Source organism: Marmota monax, unplaced genomic scaffold, assembly GCF_021218885.2.
Source record: "Marmota monax isolate L192 unplaced genomic scaffold, Marmota_monax_Labrador192_F-V1.1 WCK01_AAM20220418_F8-fsc00138, whole genome shotgun sequence".
Taxonomy (NCBI): Eukaryota; Metazoa; Chordata; class Mammalia; order Rodentia; family Sciuridae; genus Marmota; species Marmota monax.
Genome location: NW_026692763.1, coordinates 1,822,117 through 1,849,203, shown reverse-complemented (window position 1 = coordinate 1,849,203; position 27,087 = coordinate 1,822,117). Strand labels below are relative to the sequence as shown.

The window sequence follows — 27,087 nt, the reverse complement described above, 5'->3', positions numbered from 1 at the left end:
TAATGCTTGGTGACCATTTTTGATAAATTTTGACCAATAAAACTAAAGCAGGGTCACTTCAGGTGGAAATGTAAAATGGTACATCTGCTGTTAAAAAAAAAAATGCTCTGGTAGTTTCTCAAAGATTAAGCATAGGCCTGGGGCTGTAACTCAGCACTTGCCTCACATATGTGAGGCACTGAGTTTGATCCTCAGCACCACATAAAAATAAACAAATAAAAAAGATATTGTGTCCATTTACAACTAAAAAATATTTTTAAAAGATTAAGCATAAAGTTACCATATAATACTGGAATTCTACTCAAGAATATACCTAAGAGAAATGAAAACATGTACTCATGTACAAACTTATGTACATATGTTCATAGCAATATTATTCACAATAGCCAAAAAATGAAAAGTATATAAATTCACTAACCATTGAAAGATAAATAAAAAGTGATATATCCATACAAAGGAATGTTATTATCAACATTTTATTTGGAAATAGAAAGATATGAATCTAGAAAACACTACACATGAACCTAGAAAACACTATAAGAACACATATTGTATCATTCCATTCATATGAAATGTCCAAAATAGGCAAAGCTGTAGTGACAGAAAGTACATTAGTGGTTGTTGAGGACTGGAGATTGGAGGAAAATGGGGAGTGACTATTTTTTTTAATATTTATTTCATAGTTTTCAGTGGACACAACATCTTTATTTTATTTTTATGTGGTGCTGAGGATCGAACCCAGCGCCCCGTGCATGCCAGGCGAGCACCTTACCGCTTGAGCCACATCCCCAGCCCGGGAGTGACTATTAATTGGAATGCAATTTCTTTAGGGGATGATGGGAATATTATAAAACTGATTGTTTAGATGGTTGCATGATTTCGTAAATATACTACAAACCATTTAATTGTACGTTCTCAATGTGTGTAAGGCATTTAATGGCCCTCAAAGATATTAGGTCCTAATTCATGAATTTATAAATGTTATCTTATATTGGAAAAGAGTTTTTGTAGATGTGATTAAATTAAGGGTTTTGAGATTGGAGATTATCCTGAATTATCCAGGTGGGCCCTAAATGTGATCACATATATCCTTAGAAAAAGGAGATTTCTCAGAAAGAAGAGGAGGAGGCAACCTGGCTACAGAGACAGAGATTGGTGATGCTGTCACAAATAATGGAATATCATCTGCTATCAGAAGCAGGAAGGGAGATGGAACAAATTATCAGAGGAAGAGCAGCCCTGCTAATATCTCAATTTTGACCCAAATGATCATGATCTTGGACTTCTTTCTCAGAAATGTGTTCAGAAATGTGAGAGAATATATTTTTGTTGTTTTAAGCCACTAAATTTGTGCTAATTTGTTACAACAGCCATAAAAAACACAGTATGTGACTTTTATTTCAATAAAGCTGTTCCCAAAAGTTTAATATCTCCATAATTATTATACAGTTTTTGTTTATTTAACTTTGCATTTTTAATACAATTTTCTTTTGTATTTTCTGTTACAATGTGCAATAAGTTCATAAAGTTTAAGAGAGTTCTATTTTCTCTACTATCCTGCAATTTAAAATTTTGTAACTTTTTTTAGTACTGGAGGTTGAACCCAGGGGTGCTTTACCAATGAGTTATATCCCTACCTTTTTTTAAAGAGAAAGAGTCTCACTAAATTGCTCAGGCTGGGCTCAAACTTGTGATCTTCCTGCTTTAGCCTCCTGAGTCATTGGGTATATAGACATGTGTCACTGTGCCCAGTTAAACATAACATTCTAACATTTAAAAATATAAAAAATAGTGTTGGTCCCATTAAATTATTTTAAATCTTCAAACTTACTCAATTTTCTTGGTTTGCTTATTTTGTTTATCTGCTATTCATTTAATAATTAAATGAATAGCAAATAAATTAATTTTTTGTTACTTAATATTAGTCATTTTGCTTATAAAGTATATGTAGTTTTCCACCTCCCCAGTTATCAAAAACCACTAATCATCAGATGGACCATTGATTAAAGTCAGATTTTGGGAGTTGGAGAAGAGGGGAAAAATACTATTTCATCAAACACACACACATTGAGCTATAAAATGCATCTTGATTTTAGAAATACTGAAGGAAAACACTCATCTTAGAATTGGAGAAATACTATAGCTTGGATTTCTTTTCTTTCTTTCTTTTCTTTTCTTTTTCTTTTTTCTTTCTTTCTTTTTTTTTTTTTTTTTTTTTTTTTGTTACTGGGTTTGAACCTAGGGGCCCTCTGTCACTGAGTTACATCCCTAGCCCTTTTGATTTTTTTATTTTGAGTCAGGGTCTTACTAAGTTGCCCAGGCTGGTCTGGAACTTGTGATCCTCCTGCCTCAAGTCTCTGGAATTATAGGTGAGCATCACTGAAGCTGGCTGGACTTGGTTTTAGAAGTCTCCAATCACATAGAAGAGTGGAAGAAGTTACATTTTAACATGCTATTGCTAGAAAGACCTCTCTAAATATAAATTGGGAAATAACAACCCAATTTATATTTACAACCTTATTATAATAACAATTCTCTTAAATTTCAAAAAATATTTAATATTACTTTGGCAATTTATGGTTAAAATAAAGGCTTGAGAAGTAAGAAGTCACAGTAGGATTTTTTTCATCTGAATCCAGCAGATTAAATTGCCTTTCTAAAAAATATGAAAAGACAATGTAAAGGTGACAGCTTTGTCACCAGAGGGAAAGGTAACAAGAAACATTGTAGAACTAGGGTTTCTCCCACTTCTAATTTATCCACTGCTTCTCTGCCCATTCCTTTCTCTAATAAATCTGAGAATGACTGAAAAAAATTTTACCTGAAATTGTGATGTGTTATTTGTAGTTGAGTTTATTAAAGTAAAAAGAACATTTTTTTCTGTTTCTGGTTTTGATTTATCCAATACCAAAATGAAAATAGATCATGCATTAAAATATACACATTCTTGAGGAAATTTGTGTTGGAGAGAACACTCTTCCTTCTGGACTTGGGTTTATATGGGCATTCATTTATTTCAATCATCTTGGGGCTAGAGTTGTGTTTCAATGGTAGAGAGCTTGCCTGGTAAATGTGAGGCACTGGGTTCGATCCTCAGCACCACATAAAAGTAAATGAATAAAATAAAAGTATTGTGTCCATCTACAACTAAAAAATATTTTTTAAAAATTTCAATCATCTTGAGGGGCTGGGGTTATGGCTCAGCAGTAAAGCGCTCACCTGGCACGTGCAGGGACCTAGGTTCGATCCTTAGCACCACATATAAATAAATAAAGTTATTGTGTGGACAACTACAACTACAAAAAATAAATATTTTTAAAAAAATTTCAATCATTTAAATTTTGTAAAGTGTTCTACTTTTATTTTCCATTGGAAAGAAGGAAAATAATGATGTAGAGAAAATTTCATTTGGAAAATTAGCTACTTGTAAAAAATAATTTGTTCAATAAACATATTTATTTGACTAGCCATTTTAGGGGGAAAATAAGTTAGATTCTCACTTTATTAAAATAATTTTCAAGTTAATTTTTAAAAGTAAAAAGAGCTAGAAACAAATAGGTAAACATTTAGTTGATTTTGAGAAGGAAGAAACTTTTAAGTATAGAAGCAATGGAAAAGACCTTAAAATGTTCTATGTATTTGTTTGCATAAACATTAACAAAATTTTCTGTAAATTAAAGCCAGGTGTGGTGGTGTACATCGGTAATTCCAGGTATTTGGAAGGCTGAAGCAGGAGGATAACGAGTTGAACACAGCCTGAACAACATAAAAAACAAAAAAAATCTGTAAATCAGAGAACACCATTATTATTATTTTTTTAATTTTTTGATACCAGGGATTGAACTCAGGGGCACTGTGCCCGGCCACTACTTCTTTTAAACAGTAGAAAAAACATATTATTTATTATCATAAATGGTGATGTCTTTAATATATGATGAACATTTCCATTTCCATAAGAAAAATAAGCATCAATAGGTAAGGAGGGAAAAAATATCAATGAACAATTCACAAAAAAGTTTTAACATAGAAAAATATTTAATCTCACCAGTTTAAAAAAAATTTTTTTGAAGTTAAAAGCAAAATGCCATCAAATTGCAGGGGTTTCTTACACTTAGTAATGCTACTGCGGGTAAGAATATGGGTACTTCAAGAACTCTTATATAACTGTGGGGAGAATAATTAGTATAATCAACAGCGTAATTTAACAACAGATACCAAAACCCTGATAATGTTTATTCTTGTTCCATTTCTGGTAATCTAATCCAAAGAAATTACTAAATTACTGGAGCTATGTCAGGCTACCATGTCAGATTATCATGGTCCAGATGGTTTAAACAACTGAACAATTTATTTTCTCACAGTTTTGGGGGCTAGAAAGTCCAAATAAGGTGCCAGTAGAGTTAGTGTTTGGTAAAGACTCTTTTCTTGGATTGCAGATGGCTGCCTTCTTGGTGTGTGCACACATAACCTTTCCTTGGTGCAGAGAAAGAGAGAGAAACAATAACAACAAAACCAAGAAAATTCTGCTGTAGCCAAAGTAGTTAGAAAAGAGTAATCTAGAAAGACCAAAAAAATTTAGACCTACTTTTAAGTAGAGTTTTTCTTCTGAAGACCTATTCTAAAAGAAGTTCTCTAAACAGAATTCGTTAAAAAAAGGAATCTTGTAGTTGGGCATGTAGCTCAGTGGTAGAGCACTTGCCTGGCATGCTCAAGGCCTTTGGTTCAATCCCCATTGCCAGAATTTGGGGGAGGGGGAGAGAATCTTGAAGAACAATGAAAAGAGAAAAAAAAATACAGATAAATACAATAGACTTTCCTTTTTCTCTTGAGTTTTCTAAATTATGGTTAACTATTAAAACAAAAACATTGTCTAATGTGATATACGCATAGGAAATATTTAGGACAATGATACCATAAATGGAAAAGTATAAAAGAACTGAAAAGAAGATAAGGCTTCTATTTTTCACTCGAACTGGTAAAATGTCACTACCAGTAGATCTCTGTGGAACTGAAATAGTTCTGTATCTTAATTTTGGTGGTGGTTATAGAAACACATACAAGTGATAAAATAGCACAGTACTATACATAAACATTGTATCAATATTAATTTCCTGGTTTTGATATTATACTAAAGTCATACAAGATGTAACTTTTGAAAAAACTGGTCAAAGCCCACTATGTACTACTTTTGCAACTTCTTGTAAATCTATGATTTTTTTCATAAAAAAAAGTTCAAGATCGGGCTGGGGATGTGGCTCAAGCGGTAGCGCGCTCGACTGGTATGCGTGCGGCCCGGGTTCCATCCTCAACACCACATACAAACAAAGATGTTTGTTTGTAAAAAAATTAAAAAAAAAGTTCAAGATCATGCTTTAAAGAGTATTAACATAGATAAATGATCAAGAGATGAAGTTAAGTGAAAAAGTAGAACACAGAATTGTATATCAGGCATGACTGAAACTCTATTAGAAAAAAACAAAATTAAACTAAAATCTCATATGTTTCACTATGAATATAATAGACACTATGTGGCACAAGGTCATTTGGAGTCAGTTCAGTCACTTATATCACAGGTGACCTTGAGGAAATTGTTCCATCTTCCTGCCATATTTGCAAAATGAGGATAATAATTTTCGTAAGAATTACTTAAGAAAGTACACATAATATCCTTAGTACAGTCTGTGGCACATAAAAAACATGATTTAAAAAAATCTGAACCATTGTTATTATCCAAAGAAAAATATCACAGTGTTAACAGTGACTATTAGTAGAATCATGGATTTAAATTTTTTTCTTCTTTATCCTTTCCACCTTTAATTTTCTATAATGAGTCTATATTATTTTCTTATTGGGATATAATTCATATATGATAAAATTCATATACTACTCTTATAATTAAAAAAATAGAAAAATTTTCTAAATTGTTCTCTTGTAGGAAAACTAATAAAAGATAATTAGGAAAGTAGCACCAAGAATCACTATTTTGCAAAGTAATTTAAGCTATGGGGATAAAGTGATAAAGCCTCAACTATTCCTGAATTATTTTAATATTATTGTTTGTTCTACATATTTTTGTTTTGAGTCATTTATCTCAATTTTAATTCTGGGATTTCAACTTAAAGAGGTGACTGAATGTTGATGTGGAGAGGAATAAAATCATTAAAAGAAGATTTTTATTACTTACAGCTTCCAAGAGAAGGCATCATGTCATGCCATACAATACCAGAGGGAAATCATCAGGTTTTGTTTAGGAGGCAAAAGCAGGAAGGAGCAAAGGGAAAGCCTAAATAAGAGTCTTTCTGGGGGTTTCTACAGGACATATAAGGCAAAGCAGGGAAAATAGTTTGGAAATTACTAGTTTGAATAATTCTGGCAATCTTTACAGCATAGGAGCCATTCACTAGCTCTTTGGGTTGATTTAGCCCAGGTAACAGCCAATCAGCAGATAGCTCCTGGTAGCTGACTTGGCATGTGAGAATTAGTAAAGAATTAGTGGCTCTGTGCTGGAGGTGTAGGTCAGTTAAAGTGCTTGCCTAGCATGCACAGGGCCCTGGATTCAATCTCCAGCCCCCCCCCACCTTGTCCCATGCACCAAAAAAAAGGAAAAAAGAAAAAAAAGAGAGAGAGAGAGAGAGAAGAAGTTGGTTCATAGTATGGGTTCTACATCACAGTTGAGATATAAGTAACTGGCTATTAGTTTGAACCTGTGACTAATGAATGGCAAAGAGAGAACCTAAGAAAACACAATGAGAATACAACTAAAATAAAAATTTGCCAAATTCTGATTCATACAAAAATGAAGGATTCCAGAAATCCTTCATATAGAACTCTGAAACTGTGTAAGGTGCTTAGTCTTTACCTTCAATGGAGCAAGGGTGAATGGAAAAAGAAAAAGAAAATTATCTTGACTTTGAGACTAACGTCATTAGAGGGGAAAAACAAGGGGAAATAGGAAAACATGAAAAATATATAAACACAGACTATAAAAGACTCAGGATTCTGGTATCATTAAATTGCTTCTTTCACTTATTGCATGAAAATAGAATCCTACTTTCTCAGATATAATATTAAAAGGACTTTGAAACCAAACAACCTAAATACAAATTTCTCAATTTGATTGTGAGACCATGTGCAAGTTATTTAACCTTTCTGAACTCAATGTTTTCATCAATAACAGTAGAAGATTACAAAGAGAGAGAGAGAGAGAGAGAGAGAGAGAGAGAGAGAGAGAGAGAGAGGATGTAAGAGTTGCTGAGCAGATTCCTCAAGTTCATGTATGGAAAATTTAGAACAGTGTCTGGCCCATGAAAATGCTTTGTAAGTTTTAGATCTGATTATTATTTGTATAACTAGATTTTATTGAATATAAGATGAAGGTTTTTCTTGATCTTACCAGAATATGTCAGTGAAAGTTTTTCACATTTTCATATCATGAGTGCCACTGAAATAAATTATGACTTTGCAGAGGGTTAATTTTTTTTTTTTTTTTTTTTGGTAGTACTAGGGATTGAACTTAAGGTCTTTCTACCACAGAGCTACATCCACAGACCTTTTAATTTTTTGAGATAGAGTCTCAACAAGTTGCAGAGGCTAGCCTTGAACCTGTGATCCTTTTGCTCAGCCTCCCAAGTTTCTGGGATTACAGGCATGCACCACTGTGCCTGGCTAGAGGGGTTAAAATATCTTAAAGTGCATCCCTTAAAAACTGATCAAGAGAGATGGGGTTGTGGCTCAGTGGTAGAGTGCTTTCCTAGCATGTATGAAGCACTGGGTTTGATCTTCAGCACCACATAAATGTAAAATAAAGATATTGTGTCCACCTAAAACTTAAAAAAATAAATATTAAAAAAAATGATCAAGGGCTGGGGATATATCTCAGTTGGTAGAGTGCTTGCCTCACATGCACAGGACCCTGGGTTTAATCCCCAGCACCACACACACACACACACAAAAATAAGTTTCTATGATCTTATTTCATTCTAAGTTAATGTATATGTGACAACTAAAAGATAGTTGAAACTAATAGAATGATTCAAACATTAAATAATATAACTTCTTACTTCTGAAAATTCCGTTTTGTTCAATCCTGATTCTACGGAGTCAGTAAAATCCAATTGTTTGCAATGTGATTCTAATTTGGGGATAAAAATGTTTGCTAGTTAGTTTGGTTATAGTTTGGTTATAATATAGTCATATTTTGTACTTATATTCTAGTACTTAAAAGAATGTAAAATTATTTCTTAACTAATATCTACCATAAAGTAAATGATATATAGTTGGGTAGCTTTCCAATTACTACAGGATTATTATTTTTCCTGGCTTTTATTTAACCCAGCAACCCAAACAGTAAAGAGAATAAAGCTAAATTTTTAATAACTGGGTTGAGATAAAGCAAAAACACATATGCACAATCATATAAAGACTATAAAAACATTTGTATTAATTTATGCTAGCATTTATGCTAGGAGAATCTAAATCAAAACACCTCTGTAAATTTCCATTTAAAAATCTTTTTTGGCTTTAATGTTTCTTAAATTAACTAGTAATATGGTTAGTAAAACATTCAAATAATACAAAAATATGAGCAGCAAAACGTGAATATCCTCTTTTCCCTCTAGTCCCCCATCTGCACACTCATTCCTCTCTGTCCCAGAAGTAATCACTGTCACCAACGTGTTACCATCCTTTCAGCAACCCTTCCTATGCATTTCCATATGTGTATGTGTACACGGACATGTATATTTTTTCTCTAAATGAATATGATAATTTTGATCTGCAACTTGCTTTTTCACTTACCACTCATTGTAGATCTTTTCATAAGTAGCTGGAGCTCAGGGGTAAAGTTTGAAATGGAATATGGATTGAGAGTCATCATTGCAGTTACAGATTTGAATAAGAAAACAAAGGGAGTGGGTAGTATATAAAGTGAGTCAAAAGGGAAACTCTGGAAAACAACATTTAAGGTTTAAGCAAAATAAGAACCAAGAGGAAAAATGCAAGAGGTGATCAAAGATAGAAGAAAGACATAAAGAGAAAATGATATCACAAAAGCTAAGCAAAAAGTTTTATGAGTAACAGAGTAGTCAACAATAGTGAATTTGGCAGTTAGTTCAAGTAAACGTTTTTAAACTTCCATTTGATATGTCACTTACGTAATCCTTATTGATCTTACCAAGAGAGGAAAATAATTCTATGAAAGCTCATGATGAATGAACCAACAAACTGGCTTCTTCTCCTACTTCTAACAGTAACTCTTCCTGCCTCTCCTGGACTGGCACAAGGGCACAGGAAAGATTTTTCAGTTATTCTTGGATTTTGTGACTGCTATTTGTATCAATTATTGTGGCCATGAAGACTCATGTAAGCTTATGCATTAAATGCCAATATCCCCATTTCAGACCTTTCTCTAAGCTCCAGAAAATTATGCAAACTAGACTGGCTTCTACCAGTAATAGCTGCTATGAATGTTCATACATATCCTCTGATTGGACTTTGAGTAACTTAAGGAAAGGAAGTATGTCTTTGCTTTCTTTGTCCCCTCACAATATCTGGAACTAAGGAAGGATTTGATAAATATTGAATGAATGGATGGATGATATAGAAAATAAATACTCCAAGAAAGGAGTAGGGGCTGCGATTGTGGCTCAGCGGTAGAGCGCTTGCCTAGCACATGAGAGGCCCTGGGTTCGACCCTCAGCGCCACTAAAAATAAAATAAAGTTATTGTATCCAACTACAACTAAAAAATAAATATTAAAAAAAGAAAGGAGTAAAGAGGAGAAATAATTACTATCAACTGGAGTAGCTTGGAATTTCTCTAATGTTCATCAGCATCCCAATAGTGTTGTCTTTACTCACTCCTTCTGTACCCCCATCCAAAATAAATAAACACAGGAAGTTGTTTCAAGAATTTCTGAAACAAGAGTGGAGATTGAGCTCACAGGAGAATTACAGTTTTGGGATAGGCTGAGAACAGGGAAGAGAAAAAAGGTTGTCACTGACACAAGGTCGAAATAACATTTGGGGACCAGTGATCAAGAGGAAGAGAAGCATATTTCATTTTAAAAAGTGAGAACAGACTTCAAACATTGTCACAATCTATTGTTATCATTGTAACAAGTAGTTAAAAATAAATTGAAATTGAAAAAAAATCAGCTGGATCTAAATTATGTAAATCTCAGGACTCAAAGTCTAGTTCTTTATGTAACAAAGTCATATTTGTGTGTGTATATGTGTGTGTGTGTGTGAGTGTGTGTGTGCGCCTAGTTTCACATAAAGAAATCTTTCCAAAAACAAATGCATCAAATCTATGGTTCTCCATAGGAGTTGTATTGTCCCACTCTCCAGGCACTATGCATGGTGGGAATTTGTGGGAGAGTTTTTGTAATTACAATAATGGAGAGTAGGTGTAGAGGCAGAACCCCTGCAATTTCTGCAAAATTAAGGCTTTCCCCTTCCTGTCAGACATTCAAGTAAGTGAAAAATCTGCTTATAGCAATTTTGAATCTAGAACTCAATTCTATTTTATATATAAACACAGAGTAGAATTTTGCTATCGTCTTTGTTTTTTGGTGCTGGGGATTAAACTGAGGGCCTCATTCATGCTACGCACAAGCTTTACCACTGAGCTACACCCCCAGCCCCTAATTTTGCTGTTTAATTGTCCAAGAATGTAACTACTGTGAAAATTTGAGGGAGGTTTAAATGTAAAATTCATCTTGGAACTTAACTAGGAGTTGTTCACCATTTCAGAGAATTGTGTTATAGGAGCTAACATCTAAATTATGTCTGAACTCTAATACAACACATCTATGTCAGTCTGAATTTGTAGCTCTTCTTGTCATGGGATTCTCTCTCTCTCTCTCTCTCTCTCTCTCTCTCTCTCTCTCTCTCTCTCACACACACACACACACATACACACACAGTTGGATATAATTTTACTTTCCACATATCTAAACACTCATGATAAGTAGGTCTAACTATTGTATTATGTCTTCTAGTGAAGTTGTAACCAAACATTTATATATTGAAATAACAATTATGATATTGTATGTTCCTTTTTAAACTCTCTAAGTATGGCATAGGTTAATAAGGAGATGCAATACAGGGCTGAGATTGTAACTCAGTGATAGAGCACTTGCCTAGCATGTGTTAAGGCACTAGGTTCAATTCTCAGCACCACATATAAGTAAATAAATTCAGTAAAGGTACATCAACTACTAAAAAAAAATTATAAAAGGTGCAATACAGTGGGGCACTGGACTAAAAGAATTGAGAATGATTGATAATTTTTCTATATTGTATGGATAGAACAGAAGAGCATAATTCATCTATAAAAAGTGCTTTCAATAACATCAGTTTTAATATCAATGCTTCATCTGAATTCAGTGCCCTCCCTGCAAAAAAAGAAAAATAAAAATACCATAGTAGCAGGCATACTTACCAAGCTCGAATTCTGGCTTTTGGAAAAATTCATGAAGAACATTTTGAATCTGCAAATCAGAAAAAAAAAAAAGGAAGATAGGAAGGAAGAAAGAAAAAAGGAGACAAAAAAAAAGGTAAGGAAAGGAACAAAGAATTAATCCTCAATTATCACACATATAGTATTTTAGACTAAAAGTCATCTATAGTCTTTCTGTCTTAAGTGTTCTGTAATCTTTCTAACCCAAGGACAGAAATAGCAACAATTCACATTTTGAGAATATGTCAAGGTATATGAAGTGCTTTCATATGCACATCTTCAGTGATTCCCAACTTTTTGTGAGAGAAGAACTGGGATGCTGAGAGTGATACTGTTTTGCTCCCGTACTGGATACATTTCTAGCAATGCTCTAACACTGGGCGTTGTATTCCATGACTAAACACTCAAAGTCACTCCAGATGAATTGGGCTGCACGAAATAACCACACAGAAACAGAGAAATACCTTTTTCTTTGGGTCCTGTGATGGCTCCTCCGACCTTAGGGGTCCGTGGAAAGAGAGAGGAGCATGTGCTGAACCCTTTTATTGGGAAGAAGCCATTCAAATGAGGCAAGGGATAGGATTACAAGGGAACAGGGGAGTGTAGCTCAACTTCTCTGGGTGCCGCCTACTCCTAGGGCCACTCCCAGGGCCACACCTTATTACTTGATGGAGAGAAAAGCCCGAGTCACCAGTGCACTACCGGCACTAAGGTGCCAGACTATACTGATCTTTCAGATCCCCATGATGCATCAGAACTTAAAGGTGCCTGCATTTGGACTGGCTCCCCACAGGGCATGGTGGAGCTAAGACACATTTAGCAACCAGTTTGACCATCCTAAGAATCCTCTATTCTTCCTTATTCTTTGATTATTGAAAATAATTTTTTTTTGAACTGGGGATTGAGTTTAGGGGCACTAGACCACTGAACCACAACCCCAGCCCTATTTTGTATTTTTATTTAGAGACAGGGTCTCACTGAGTTCCTGAGCACCTCACTTTTTTCTGAGGCTGGCTTTGAACTCTCGATCCTCCTGCCTCAGCCTCCCAAGCTGCTGAGATTATAGGTGTGCACTGCAGCACCTGGCTCTTGTTGATCCATTTAAAAAAATAGATTTAATTTTCTTTAGAGAAGTTTTAGGTTTACAGCAAAATTGAGAGAACAGTACAGAGAGTTCCCATATGCTCTCTACCCAACTCCCACTACAGCCTTTCCCACTGTCAACATCCTGCACTAGGATTGTACATTTGTTACAGTTGATGAACCTACATTAATGCATTATTATCGCTCAAAGACCCTAGTTTATATTAGGAGTCACTCTTGGTGTTCTACATTCTATGGGTTTTGACAAATGTATGACAAGTATCCACTATAATAGTACAGAATTGTTTCACTATCCTAAAAATCCTCTGTATTCCACCGATTTATCCTTCCTGCCCGCTCTGACTCCTGGCAACCACTAACCTTTTTACTGTCTTCACGGTTTTTTCCTTTTCTAGAATGTTATGTAGTTAGGATCATCCCATAAGTAGCCTTTTCAGATTGGCTTCTTCCACTTAATGTGATGCACTTAAGTTTCTCCATGTCATTTGTTTGTTTGTTTGTTTGTTTGTTTCAGTACTGGGTATTAAATCCAGGGCCTTGGAAACGCTAGGCAAGTGCTCTACCACTGAGCTACATTCCCAATCCTTCTGATTTTTTATTTTGAGACAGGATTTAGCTAAGTTGACCAGGCTGGCCTTAAAGTTGCAATCCTCCTGCCTCAGACTTCCAAGTCGCTGGAATTACAGACATATGCCACTATGCCTGGCTCTGATCTCCAGAACTTTTAATTTTGCAAACCTGAAACTCTATACTCACTAAATAAAAACACTCTCCTTCACCTTTTCCTAGGCTTTGGCAATTATCATTCTACTTCCTATTTTCTGAATTTAACTACTTCAGATATCTCATGTAAGTGAAATAATTTAGTGTTTGTCTTTTAAGAATATGTTTAGTTTTATAGAAGACTGACAAACTGTCTTTCAGAGTGGCTGTACCATTTTGCATTCCCACCAACAATGAATGACAGTTCTTGCTACTCTACATTCTTGCCAGCGTGGTATCAGTGTTTTGTGTTTTGAATTTTGGCCATTCTAATCTCATTGCTGTTTTATTTTTGAAATTCCTTAATGACATATGATATTTGGCACTGTCTCATAGGTTTATTTAACATATGCATTTTTTTGAAGTATCTATTCAGTGAAGTATCTGTTCAGGACTTTTGCCCATATTTTAACAGGGCTATTCGTTTTTGTATTTTTCAGTTTTAAGAATTCTTTGTATGTGTGTTGGATAATGCTCTTTTATCAGCAATGTTTTTTTTGCTAATATTTCTTGTTGGTGTGTGGCTTGTCTTCCTTGGTCCATTTTCGATCATGCACCTTAAATTGAAATATACTTGGCATTGGATTTAAACAATTTAAACATTTTCAAATCTATCCACATCTAAAAGAAAATACTTATTCTCTAAAATTAAGAGACAAAAGCAGTCACATACACAACAAACAAATAAAATCTCCATTTGTAATGATTAGTTTGTAAACCATTTGTAATGATTAGTTTGTAAACCATTGCCAGAATCATGATTTTAGGAATCTAGCTAGATTTTTTTTAAATGTTTATGAGAAAATTATAGGAATCAGTTCTCATTGACCACATAGGTCAAGATTAATTTACTTCAGCAGTACTGAAATATTGAAGGGAGGTTTCTGGCATCCCACTCAGTATTCTAGCAAGTGCCCTCTTTTCACTCACCCCCAAACCCATTATATACAACCTGCTGTCTTACCACTACGGTAGGAATCATTCCTCTAGGGTCTAGAATCCATTCATCAAATTGTTCCTGCAGAGCCTGTTTCCGCACACTGGCCACCTTGACTTTGATTGTGTTTATGTGGACTCTTTGTTCTCTTTTCTGTGTAACATTCTCCTTCACCTTAGATACTCTGAAGGATGTAGAGATAGAAAACATTAAGACTTTTGGACTTAGTTCAGATTGTTCAAATAACAGAAAACAAGAATCCAGAGTTCCATTTAAACTTTGTACCTCTCTTTTCTCCCTGAAAGTTTTCTTGATGTAAGCAGGCAAGTGAGCCCTTCTTCCTCAGCATACTTTTGCCACATTTGGCAAAAGATCTGAAATTAGTTTGTCAAAAAGACATCTGCACTTATATGTTTACTACTCACACTAGCCAAGTTATGGAATCAACCTCAGTGTCCAACAACAGATGAATGGATAAAGAAAATGTGATACATGAGCACAACAGGATATTACATAGCCTCTAAAATAAAGAAAAGTCTACCCTTTGTGACAACATAAATAAAATTGGAGAATTATGCTAAGTGAAATAAGCCAAGCAGAGAAAACAAACACATCATGTTCTCACTTATACATGGAATATAAAACAATAGAACTCAAAGAAGCAGAGGTTAAGGGCATATGGGGTGAGTGAGGAGAGATAATGGTCAAAGGATGCAAAATTTCAGATAGGAGGAATAAGTTTTCTAAAGAGCCACTGCATGCCAATACAAAGGAAAGTTCATTGAATGGAGTTCATTCCTTAAAACAAGAAAAAGTCAATAAATAAACGACTTAACACTACATCTCAAAGCCCTAGAAAAAGAAGAACAAATCAACACCAAAAGCAGCAGAAGACAGGAAGTAATTAAAATCAGAGCTAAAATCAATGAAATTGAAACAAAAGAAACAATTGAAAAAATTGACAGAACAAAAAGTTGGTTCTTTGGAAAAAAGAAATAAAATTGATAGACCTTAGCCATGCTAACAAAGAGAAGAAGAGAGAAAACTCAAATTACTAACATATGTGATGAAAAAGGAAATATCACAACAGACACTACAGAAATAAGAAGATAATCAGAAATTATTTTGAAAACCTATACTCCAATAAAATAGAAAATATTGAAGGGATCGACAAATTTCTAGAATCATATAATTTGCCCAAATTGAACCAGGATGATACACACAATGTAAACAAGTGACGAGATAGTAGACACCATCAAAAGTCTACCAACCAAGAAAATCCCAGGACCAGACAGATACACAGCCGAGTTCTACAGGACCTTCAAAGAAGAATAATACCAATACTCTCCAATTTATTTCAGGAAATAGAAAAAGAGGCAGAACTTCCAAACTCATTATATGAGGTCAATATCACTCTGATTCCAAAACCAGGCAAAGACACATCAAAGAAAGAAAACTTCAGACCAATATCTCTAATGAACATAGATGCAAAAATTCTCAATAAAATTCTGGCAAATCTAATACAAAAACATATCAAAAAGATCATGCACCATGATCAAGTGGGATTTATCCCAGGGATGCAAGGTTGGTTCAACATATGGAAATCAATAAATTACAATAAATGTAATTCATCACATCAATAGGCTTAAAGATAAGAATCCTATGATCAACTCAATAGATGCAGAAAAATCATTTGACAAAATACAGCACCCCTTTATGTTCAAAACACTAGAAAAACTAGGGATAACAGGAACATATCTCAACATTGTAAAGCCTATCTATGCTAAGCCCCAGGCCAACATCATTCTAACTGGAGAAAAATTGAATGCATTCCCTCTAAAAACTGGAACAATACAGGGATGCCCTCTTTCACCACTTCTATTTAACATAGTTCTTGAAACACTGGCCAGAGCAATTAGACGAAAGAAATTAAAGGGATACACACAGGAAAAGAAGAACTCAAATTGGCACTATTTGCTGATGATATGATTCTATACCTGGAAGACCCTACAAGTTCCAACAGAAAACATCTAGAACTAGTAAATAAATTCAGCAAAGTAGCAGGATATCAAATCAACACCCATAAGTCAAAGGCATTTCTGTATATCAGTGACAAATCTTCAGAAAGGGAAACAAGGAAAACCACCCCATTCTCAATAGCCTCAAAAACAAAAACAAAAAAAAACTTGAGAATCAATTTAACAAAAGATATGAAAGATCTATAAAATGAAACTTAGAACCCTAAAGAAAGAAATCAAAGAAGACCTTAGAAAAAGGAAAGGTATACCTTTCTCTTGGATAGGCAGAATTAATATTATCAAAATGACCATACTTCCAAAAGCATTATACAGATTTAATGAAATTCTGATCAAACTTCCAATGACAAACCTCATAGACATAGAAAAAGAAATCATGAAATTCATCTGGAAAAATAAGAGACCCAGAATAGCTAAAGCAATCCTTAGCAGGAAGAGTGAAGCAGGTGGTATCACTATACTAGAACTTAAACTATACTACAGAGCAATTGTAACAAAAACAGCATGATATTGGCATCAAAACAACTGGTAGACCAATGGTACAGAATAGAGGGCACAGAGTCTAACCCACAAAATTACAGTTATCTTATATTAGAAAAAGGGTGCCTAGAATATGCATTGGAGAAAAGATAGCCTCTTTAACAAATGGAGCTGGAAAAACTGGAAATCCATATGCAACAAAATGAGATTAAATCCCTATTTCTCATCATGCACAAAACTCAACTCAAAATGGATCAAGGACTTAGGAATACAACCAGAGAACCTGTATCTAATAGAAGAAAAAGTAGGCCCTAATCTTCATAATGTGTGATTAGGCCCCAACTTCCTTAATAAGACTCCTGTGGTGCAATAATTAAAATCAAGAATCAATAAATGGGATGGACTCAAACTAAAAAGTTTCTTCTCAGCAAAAGAAACGATCTGTGAGGTGAATAGAGAGCCTACATCTTGGGAGCAAATCTTTACCCCTCGCACATCAGATAGAGCACTAATCTCTGGAGTATATAAAGAACTCAAAAAACTAAACATCAAAAAAATAAATAACCCAATCAATAAATGGGCCAAGGACCTGAACAGACACTTCTCAGAAGATGATGCACAATCAATCAACAAATATATGAAAAAAATGTTCAATATCTCCAGCAATTAGAGAAATGCAAATCAAAACTAAGATTTCATTTCACTCTAGTCAGAATGGCAGATATTTGAAGACAAACAACAATAAGTGTTGGCGAGGATGTGGGGAAAAAGGTACACTCATACACCACTGGTGGGACTGCAAATGGATGCAGCCAATATGGAAAGCAGTATGGAGATTTCTTGGAAAATTGGGAATGAAACCACCATTTGATCCAGCTATCCCTCTCCTCTGTCTATACCCAAAGGACTTAAAAACAGCATACTACAGGAACACAGCCACATCAATGTTTATAGCAGCACAATTCACAACAGCTAAACTATGGAACCAACCAGATGCCCTTCAATAGATGAATAGATTTAAAAAATGTGGCATATATACACAATAAAATATTACTCAGCGATAAAAGAGAATAAAATCATGGCATTTGCAGGTAAATGGATGGAGTTAGAGAAGATAATGCTAAGTGAAGTTAGCCAATCCCAAATAACCAAATGCCAAATGTTTTATTTGCTATAAGGAAGCTGATTCATAGTGGGATAGGGAACGGGAGCATGGGAGGAATAGACGAACTCTAGGTAGGTCAGAGGGGTTGGAGGGAAAGGGAGGGGGTATGGGGTTATTAATGATGGTGGAATGTGATGATCATTATTAGCCAAAGAAAGGTATGAAGACACAAAGTGGTGTGAATATAATATGTATGCAACCAGAGATATGAAAAATTGTGCTCTATATGTGTAATAAGAATTGTAATGCATTCTGCTGTCATGTATAAATAAAAAAAAGATCCACTGCATGCCAATCCATTCAATAATAATAATAATAAATTGTACATTTCAAACTTTCTAAGACTATAGGTTTCAAATGTTCTCATCCCCCCCCCAAAACACCCCAAAACTAGTTAAGCCGGGCATGGTGGCACATGCCTATAATCCATCCCAGCAGCTCAGGAAACTGAGGCAGGAAGATTGTGAGTTCAAAGCCAGCCTCAGCAGCAGTGAGGTGGTAAGCAACTCAGTGAGACACTGTCTCTAAATAAAATACAAAAAAAAGCTGGAGATGTGGCTCAGTTGTCGAGTGCCCCGAGTTCAATTCCTGGTACCTCGGCCCACCCTCCCCCCCAAAAAAGGTAATAGATGTTAATTATCTTGGTTTAATTATTCTACGTGTATTTATAAGTCATAACATCACATTGTGCTCCATAAATATATACAATATAATCATAAATCATCAATTTACAATGTAAAAAAAAAACAGTCCTAGGAGTTGCCCTATATACTATTAGGGCAAGGCTGAAGGTACTCAGGCATTATGGTCACAAGTCTCTTTCTTTCCTGGACATAGAAATCACCCAGGGGATTTTGATCCCAGGGCTTGGGTAGAAACCTGGAAGATGCATTTATAGAAAGCATCCCAGGTCATTCTTATGTCTTGGACTAAAATTTTGAGAAGTCTCTCTCAAAGTATCTTGGCCTATTGCCTGTAACCCGAGGCAAATCTTTGATAGCTTCTGCTCATGCTCTCAGCATGATAGTTACCCTTGTACTCAGCCAGAGATGCATCACCCAGGTTGAGAACAGGGGAATAAATGTGATTTTAATTGTTCCTATGTTAATCATACCTATTAGGACTTAAAAGAAAACCAAACTGTTTTGATTGAAATAAAATCAAATGACTAAGAGTAATAAAAACAGCTGCTAGGTTTAAGTGTGACTTTTTGTCCAACAATGTTTGAGGCAGGTCTTTATCTTTCAAAGAAGAAAGACTAAGACAATCTGACAGATTTTAAAATACAAAAGAATTTTCAGGGACTGGGGTTGTGGCTCAGTGGTAGAGTGCTCATCTAGCATGTGCAAGATGCTGGGTTCAATCCTCAGCACTACATAAAATAGATAAATAAATAAATAAATGAAGGTATTGTGTCCAACTGCAACTAAAAAAATATTTGAAATTTTTTTTTCAGTAAGAACTGGTAAATTGAATGCCTCTAATAATCCAAAAGAAATTATTGAAATTAAAATTATTACTTTAAGCCCATAGAAGGACTTCAGAATTCTCTAGGAAAATAAGCATTCAAAAATAAACTTTGAAGTTTGAAAATAAAAGCATACAAGCAGCTTAATAGTACAGAAGATCCTGTGTCTGTGCTACTGAAAGATTAATTGGTGTTTTAAAGGAAGTGCTAAGTTCCTCTGATGCCACTTCTAAACAGCCAAACTTCCCAGTTCCTTCTGCTTGTCTCTCATTCTGCTCTTCCCCTAATCCTTCTCCCTCTGCTATTTTCTCTTTCTTCCTCTCTCTGCACAGCATTGTCTTCAATTTCCATCTTCATTCCTACATGGCTTTCTATTCTGTACCTCTTACACCCAGATTTTGCTCATTATGCATTCATTAAATTCCTGGCTCATTACACAAACATTTATTAGGTAATATGGACTGTACCATTTTTTAATATTTATTTTTTAGTTGCAGTTTGACACAATACCTTTATTTGTTTATTTTTAGGTGGCGCTGAGGATCGAACCCAGGTCCTCGCACATGCTAGGCAAACACTCTACCGCTGAGCCACAACTCCAGCCCAAACTGTACCATTTTTAACTATGAATTCTGCCATTATTAAGCTTATGGTCCAAGGGCAGAACAGATTAGTAAATAGTACAGTGTAATAAATACTGAGTATTTCTGGATTCTCATGTGATGCAAAAACAATTTCACAAATTGGTTTTCTATCATATTTTCATCTGTCTGAAATATTTTTCTCCTTTTCTTTGCCTGACTAGATCTTCCACATGCTGTAGGTTTCAGCTCAGATATCATTTCTTCCTATTTACTGATGCCCCAATTTAGACACAAAATCTTGTTTTGTGCCTCAGAGCCATTGTACATAAGCTTCCAAATATAATCTTAATGGATTTCAAATTGATTGTGTTACTCATTCAGGAAATGAATAACATTTCTCTTTTGTAGCCTGTATTATTTCATGAGATGTTTATATCAATCAGCAGAATTCTACAGCACCCAAAACTCTGGGCAGTATAGAATAGATATAACTTATAAGCAAATCCTAAATATAACTCTCCACTTAAAGAAACTGGAAGAGAGGAAAATCTACAGTGTGGTAGTTACAAAAATGGTCACAGATTCTTCACATTCCCATATGTATAACTCTGTGTGCAATGCAACTTTGCAGCTCCTCCTATTTCTGCATTCCTTATATCTGTGTTCATGTGACTTATAATAAGCCATTGGCAAACAGGATGCAAGCAGAAAGTTGAAAAGTACTTAACCATTGGGGCTTGTCTTCCTTTATTGAATTTGGGAGGCCTCCCACCATACCTTGGAAATAAGCCTAGCTTAGCCTTCTAGATGATGATCTAGTTACCGCCTTTATTCCTGCAAATAGCCAACCACTAGAAAAATGATCAACGCTATCAACTGCCATCTTACTACAATGTATAAGGGAGTCTAATCAATAACATGTGAAGCAGAGATGAGTCAGGAACTTAGTCCAAAGTTACCTACCCACAAAATCATGGGAAAATAATTGGTATTGCTTTAAGCTACTGTTTGGGGTAATTTTTTTAATGCATGAAAGCTAACTAATAAAACAGTTTACTAAAAAAAAAATGTGTTTTTAAAGAAAGGCACAGTGTAAATATACCTGATTAAAGAGTAGAAGCAAAAATGCTTCCCTACCCTGGTTGTGACAATCCAAATTCTGTCTATACATTTAAGCTGTGCAAGGAAAATCTTTCACTTACAGCAATATTTTCCTAGATTATATCAAAATTGAATGTTGAATTTCCTCAAAACTGGTTCTAACCAGGTTAAGTGGATAACTTGCCATGAACTTTGAGTGACCCCAGTGTACCAGAACATTTTTGGACCTATCTGAAAACTCCTCTTTGAACTGCTAAAAAATGGTACTTGTTTTAATCAATCATGTACAGATCTATGAACAGACTTACTATGACCCACAGTGTGGTAGTTTTAAATTCTTATAACTATCATACAACTCCCTTCCTAACAATTAAAACCCCCTGAATATCTCCTTTCCACAAACTATTCAGTGAATGATCTACTGGTATGTATTCCCTTGCTTGGCAAGTTAATAAACTCATGCCTGCATTTTTTTAAAAGCTCTGGTAGTCTTAGTTTCACAAAGTTAAATTAGATTTCTTGTCATTCTGGGAGCATGCCTATGTTGTTACACACTAAGTATCCCATAGAAAAATCCATATATTACATGTGTCTACTTTGTCATTATACTTAGTTAATTCTCAGTTTCTTTTTGTTTATTCAACATATATCTTACTATAAAATGAGGATCCTGAGAAAACATGCAATGACTTAGGAAAAATCTAAATAACTGGTTAGTCAATGACATTTGAAAAGATAAATACTTAGGCCTATTTGGATTGTTTTTTTAAATGACGAAGAACATTTAGCACAATATCCTCCTTAAAAACTGCTGATTTGGGGCTGGGGATGTGGCTCAAGTGGTAGCGCGCTCGCCTGGTATGCGTGCGGCCCGGGTTCCATCCTCAGCACCACATACAAAGAAAGTCTGCCGAAAACTGAAAAATAAATATTAAAATTCTCTCTCTCTTAAAAAAATACTGATGATTAAATCCCAAGACATAAAAATTAAGTCTTGCTTCAAATTAAGGGAAGTGTGAAAATAAGGTGACTCTCCTATAGTCATCCATCACTCATTAAAACATATCTCATAATAATCTTATATATCTAACTATACCCCCAACTCCAAAATTTAAAAAAGAAAACAACTTGCATTCTGAAAGTAGAAACCAGATTGGAATGGGTTAAATTAATTAATTTAACATATATTTGTTGAGCATCTTCATAAGACATGACATTAGATACTGGGGTAATGAAAATATGATAGACATAGTTCCTGCTTATATGTAGTGGGGGAAAACCATTATAACTGCAATTAGTCCAATAAAAGAGGAACACAGGATTCTCTGAGGAGCATGAAAGGAAGGTACAAACCCAGTTTCACAATAAAGTGCTATCTGTGCTGAACTTTAAATGATTGGTAAGATAAAGAGGAGAGAGGTGAAACAGACAGGAAATGCCATATGTAAAGATGCTGAGGTAGGAAGAAGCATAGGAAGAACTGTTTGAAGAACTGAAATAAATCCCTCATACCTGGAGTGTAGAGGGTGAGGAGAGAGTTAAGATCCAGGCCAGACAAGGAAGTTCTTATGGGCCTCCTTAAGGATTTTGATCTTTATTCTAAAAGTAAAATGGATGTATTAAAAGGTTTTGCATTGGGGAACATGATAAGATTAACCTTTTTAAAAAATCACTCCAGTTACAGACAAAGAATAGACTAAAAGAGGGCAAAAGAAGCTGTAAACATACCAATTCAAAGGCTATTGCATGAGAGGTTAGAGTTGTATCAGTGGTAGAGCACTTGCCTAGAAACTGTGAGGCACTGGGTTCAATTCTCAGCACCACATAAAAGATAAATAAATAAACAAAATAAAGTTATATTTAAAAAAGAAGAAGACTATTGTATGAGTACAGGCGAGAGACAGTAGCCTAGACTAGGATGAAAGCAGTGGGGGAATGTTGGAAAAGAAAAAAAAAGAGAGAGAGAGAAAGGAGCCAAAATTACTGGGACCTAATAATTAAGTAGAAATGAGCAGTGAGGAGGCAGAAGGTATCTAAGGTTGATACCTTGGGTTTTGGCTTAAGGGTCTGGATGGATGACCATATAGACAATGACTTGTTGAATTTAGGTGCTTGTGAAATATCAAGAGCAGATTTTGAATAGATAATTGGACGCACTAGCAGAGAGCTCAAAGAAGATGTTTGTATAAGAGATATAAATCTCTGAGAGGTATCTGATTTGATGGCATAGGACTGAAGTAGGACAGAAGATGTAAAAATCAAGGCAGTTGGATGAAAGGTCTTCAGCCATTAGAAGACAATCTTTAATGAACAAGCAAATTATAACTTCTTTTTGAAGATATCAGTAACTGGACAGTTTAAAAATGAATTAATAGAATTAAATGATAAATCCTAAGAATTTATTGGTATCTTAGAAGGTCTTAGGTGTTTCTACTTTGGATCAACCCCACCTTATCAGGCATTATACCAGGTATCCAGGTTTAGCTAGAGGGAACTTGACTCTGAACTTTACCTCAGTCTCTTGGACATTAGGAATGTTCTATACCACAATTCAACAGTAAGTTGCATGATAGAGTATAGAATATTAGGATATCATCTAAGGAGACCATGGTTTCTCAGTTCATAAGAAGAATAATTTCTAAGTACTTAATAATGGGATAAATACACATATAAGTATCATTTAGAGCCAGAAATGAAACTAGTTGGTGTATATAAATTATTATTGGAGGTTGAACAAAATTAGAAGCTACTTGAATAAAGTCCTACTACATGCTATTATATGTAAGAGTCACTTAAATACTTCAAAAAGTATGTCTCTAATCTATTGACTCACTTTTGGCATAATCTGCTTTACTGGATTAACACAATCTTGATAATTCAATGCAGACTGACAACGTAATTAATATTACCAATATCACCTTTGGAGAAGCACTTGCAGGATTTCCTAGCATAATTTAAGCACAAGGGTTTGGCTTGGTAAAGGGGTGGCAGGTGGTATGAAGAGTGAGCAGACAGCTGTCTAGGAAGCCACTGTCTCCCAGCAACTGAGGAAAACCCTATCAAGGATGAAACATACTTTCTGGCTTGCCAAGTCCTAGTGCTGGCAACTTGTAAGGATGAGTTAGACATTTTTAGCTGTTTTTTTTTTCTATAAATACAAAGTACTTTGAAGTAAATCTTAGAATGTTTTGCAGATAACACATTCCAATAGAAGCCTACACAGTGGATTTTGGCACAGTTTGTATGAGTTTCTGGAACACCATACATGCATTAATCTGCAGAGAATTATAATAAAATTAAGACATGGGTCTCTTCCCCTTTTAATTTTACTTGGTTTTGTGCATCCTTAATATCTAAGCATTTTTACTGACATTCTTCTCTTCTATGTAACTGTGTTAGAGAAAGTAATTCTTTGGAATATCTCTTTATGATTCTTTCTCTTTGTGGATCAAATGTTCCAGTATTAATATGTAAGGCTAATGAAGAGAAGTAACTGGAAATAATGTCCAAAACATATCTTCAGATGCAACATAGATCCTTTAGTGACTACAAAATAGGCAACAGATTCAAGGATCATAGATCACTTCTAAATCATAACTGGGTAGGCATCACATACAAGTTTTTGTTTGGGATCTTTTTAGATCCATTTCCTGGCTCATTTGAATTCTTATTCTAGGATCTTCTGTGTCACAACTGGTGGAGAAAAGAGAGGACATCTATAGTGTAATAGGCCTTATTTCCCCTGGAATAGTTCAAAAGTCTAACATTAATAATCTTCCCTGTTTATTATTTAAATTTTTTTATTTTAAAAAATATTATATAGTAAAATTAAACCTTTTAATGCCTAGTTTTATAATTTTCAACACATATATCAATATATGTAGCCATTATCATAAATAAGCTATACAAGTTTATAATTTTTTTTTTTTGGTACTCAGGATCTAACCTAGGGGCATTTTACTGCTGGGCCATATCCCCAGCCCTCTTTATTTTTTATTTTGAGACACAATCTCACTAAGTTGCTGAAGGCCTCGATAAATTGCTAAGGCTGGCCTCAAACTTGCAATCCTCCTGTCTTGCCTCCTGAGTTGCTGGGATTACAGATGTGCACCACCATGCCCAGTTTGTAATCTTATTTTTAAGAGTAAATATTTCATTATCAATTCACAATCAGGTAGTAAGAATGTTTCAAATACTTATGCCCAAGTACCAGAAGTATCTGTCAGATGGAAAAGATACTAAGAGGAAAGAAAACATGTAGAAAAGCAAATTCTGCAAACTTAATCTACTTTAGAGTTGTGCAAAATTTCATATATAAAGAAATCAACTTTGATTCCATACCTATCTTTTAGGAACCCCAGTGAAAAGTAGTAAATTATATATGGAAACCCTACAAACAGCAGTGATGTTGTATTTTTTAGTTAAGAATCTACCAATATCCAAATAAATAAGAAATGTCTTCTCTATCTATTGTTATAAGACACCAAACAGAGATGAATAAATCCCCTTTTGTCCTGGGAAGCAGACAGACAAAAACTTTGTGATAAAGTAGAGGCAACTTTTAACATTATTAACAGAAGATAAAGTCTTGACAAACCAATACAAATTTTTTATTTTTAAAATTGAATATAAATAAGAAAAATGCTCATTTCTAAAGTGAACTGACCTCTCCAAGGTTCTGTAATGAATTGAGGACAACACAATGATACAGGTCAAAGAATTTTTAAGCAGGACAATTTTACTAAAATTGCTGGATATACAAGCTTTAAGTCTGTAGACATTAGGAGCAGCACATGCTCTTGTAAAGCATCCTAAGAATTTCTGAAAATTCTGCAAGTTCCTGAAACAGTCATCTTGATGACCTATAAATCTTGGATTTTTGTCAGAGAGAGATGAAGCTTAAATCCTAGCAAGCCAGATAAACAAAGCATCTTTGATGAACTCTTCTGTGAAATTCCTACAGGTGTTTCGCCAATAGAAACTAAAGTTCTGAGTCTCAACTGACCCTAAATATTCAAACTCCCAATTCAGGAAACATCAGTGAAATAACATGTCATAAGCCTATAATCCCAGAGGTTCCTGAGGCTGAGGAAGGAGGATCATGAGTTCAAGCCAGTCTCAGCAACTTACTGAGACCCTGTCTGAATATAAAATTAAAAAAAGGGATGAGGATGTGGCTCAATGGATAAGGACCCCAGGTTCAATCCCTGGTACAGAAAAGGAAAACAAACAAACAAACAAACAAAAACACCTAATTCCCTTGTATTATGTCATTGGTTGGCAAGGGATCCTCGCTCATTTGTGTTGTATTCTCATTATAGATACTGATAAATTCCTAGAGTTTTATACGCTGTTGAGATTTACCTATCTAACAAAGAAGGATTTGTCAATATATTGGTTTAGAGGCTTGATACCAGTTTCCAAATTGTATTTCCTTTTATAGAAATAGATCTAAATGCAACCTAATGTATTGCTCTATAAGATCAGATAGTGAGCAGAAATGTTCCTTAAGCTAGTTATTAAATTCAGTGATATTGCTTCCTGCATGCTGCTGGAACTTTTCATTAGTACTAAAACTCCCTTAATTTGGTTTCTCTTGAATTCGGTCTTAAAATTTTAGTATGCATAATAAACTCCTGTAGAATTTGTTTTAAATGCATTCCTATAGGTTCTGATTCAGGAGGTCTGAGTAATAATCCAGAAATATGTACTTTTCTTTTTTTAGTGCTGGGGATGGAACCCAGAGCCCTGTAGGCAGAATCTGAACATTTAACCAAGTACCTAGGTGATTCTGATGTCCTTGGTAGGCAATCACACTCTAAAGAAACTATTGCGCTTGAAAATAAAATTTCATGGGCTGGTGTTGTAGCTCAGTGGTAGAACGCTTGCCTAGCATGTGTGAGTCCCCTCATAAAAATAATAAATAAATGAAATAAAGGCATTGTGTCCATTTACAACTAAAATAAAAAAAAATTCATGCCCACACCCAC

At 34.7% G+C, this 27,087-nt stretch overlaps 1 protein-coding gene across 1 annotated transcript in view; it reads right to left on the bottom strand.

The window, feature by feature from the left end:
- Efcab5 (EF-hand calcium binding domain 5) overlaps window positions 1-27,087 on the bottom strand; it is a 120,030-nt gene that overhangs the window by 78,204 nt on the left and 14,739 nt on the right. The window contains exons 5-7 of the mRNA XM_046446789.1: window positions 14,291-14,447; window positions 11,443-11,491; window positions 8,061-8,131 (exon numbers count right to left, since the gene is read on the bottom strand). Of these exons, the coding sequence (XP_046302745.1) occupies window positions 8,061-8,131; window positions 11,443-11,491; window positions 14,291-14,447 (277 nt within the window). The remainder of the gene's footprint in view (window positions 1-8,060; window positions 8,132-11,442; window positions 11,492-14,290; window positions 14,448-27,087) is intronic.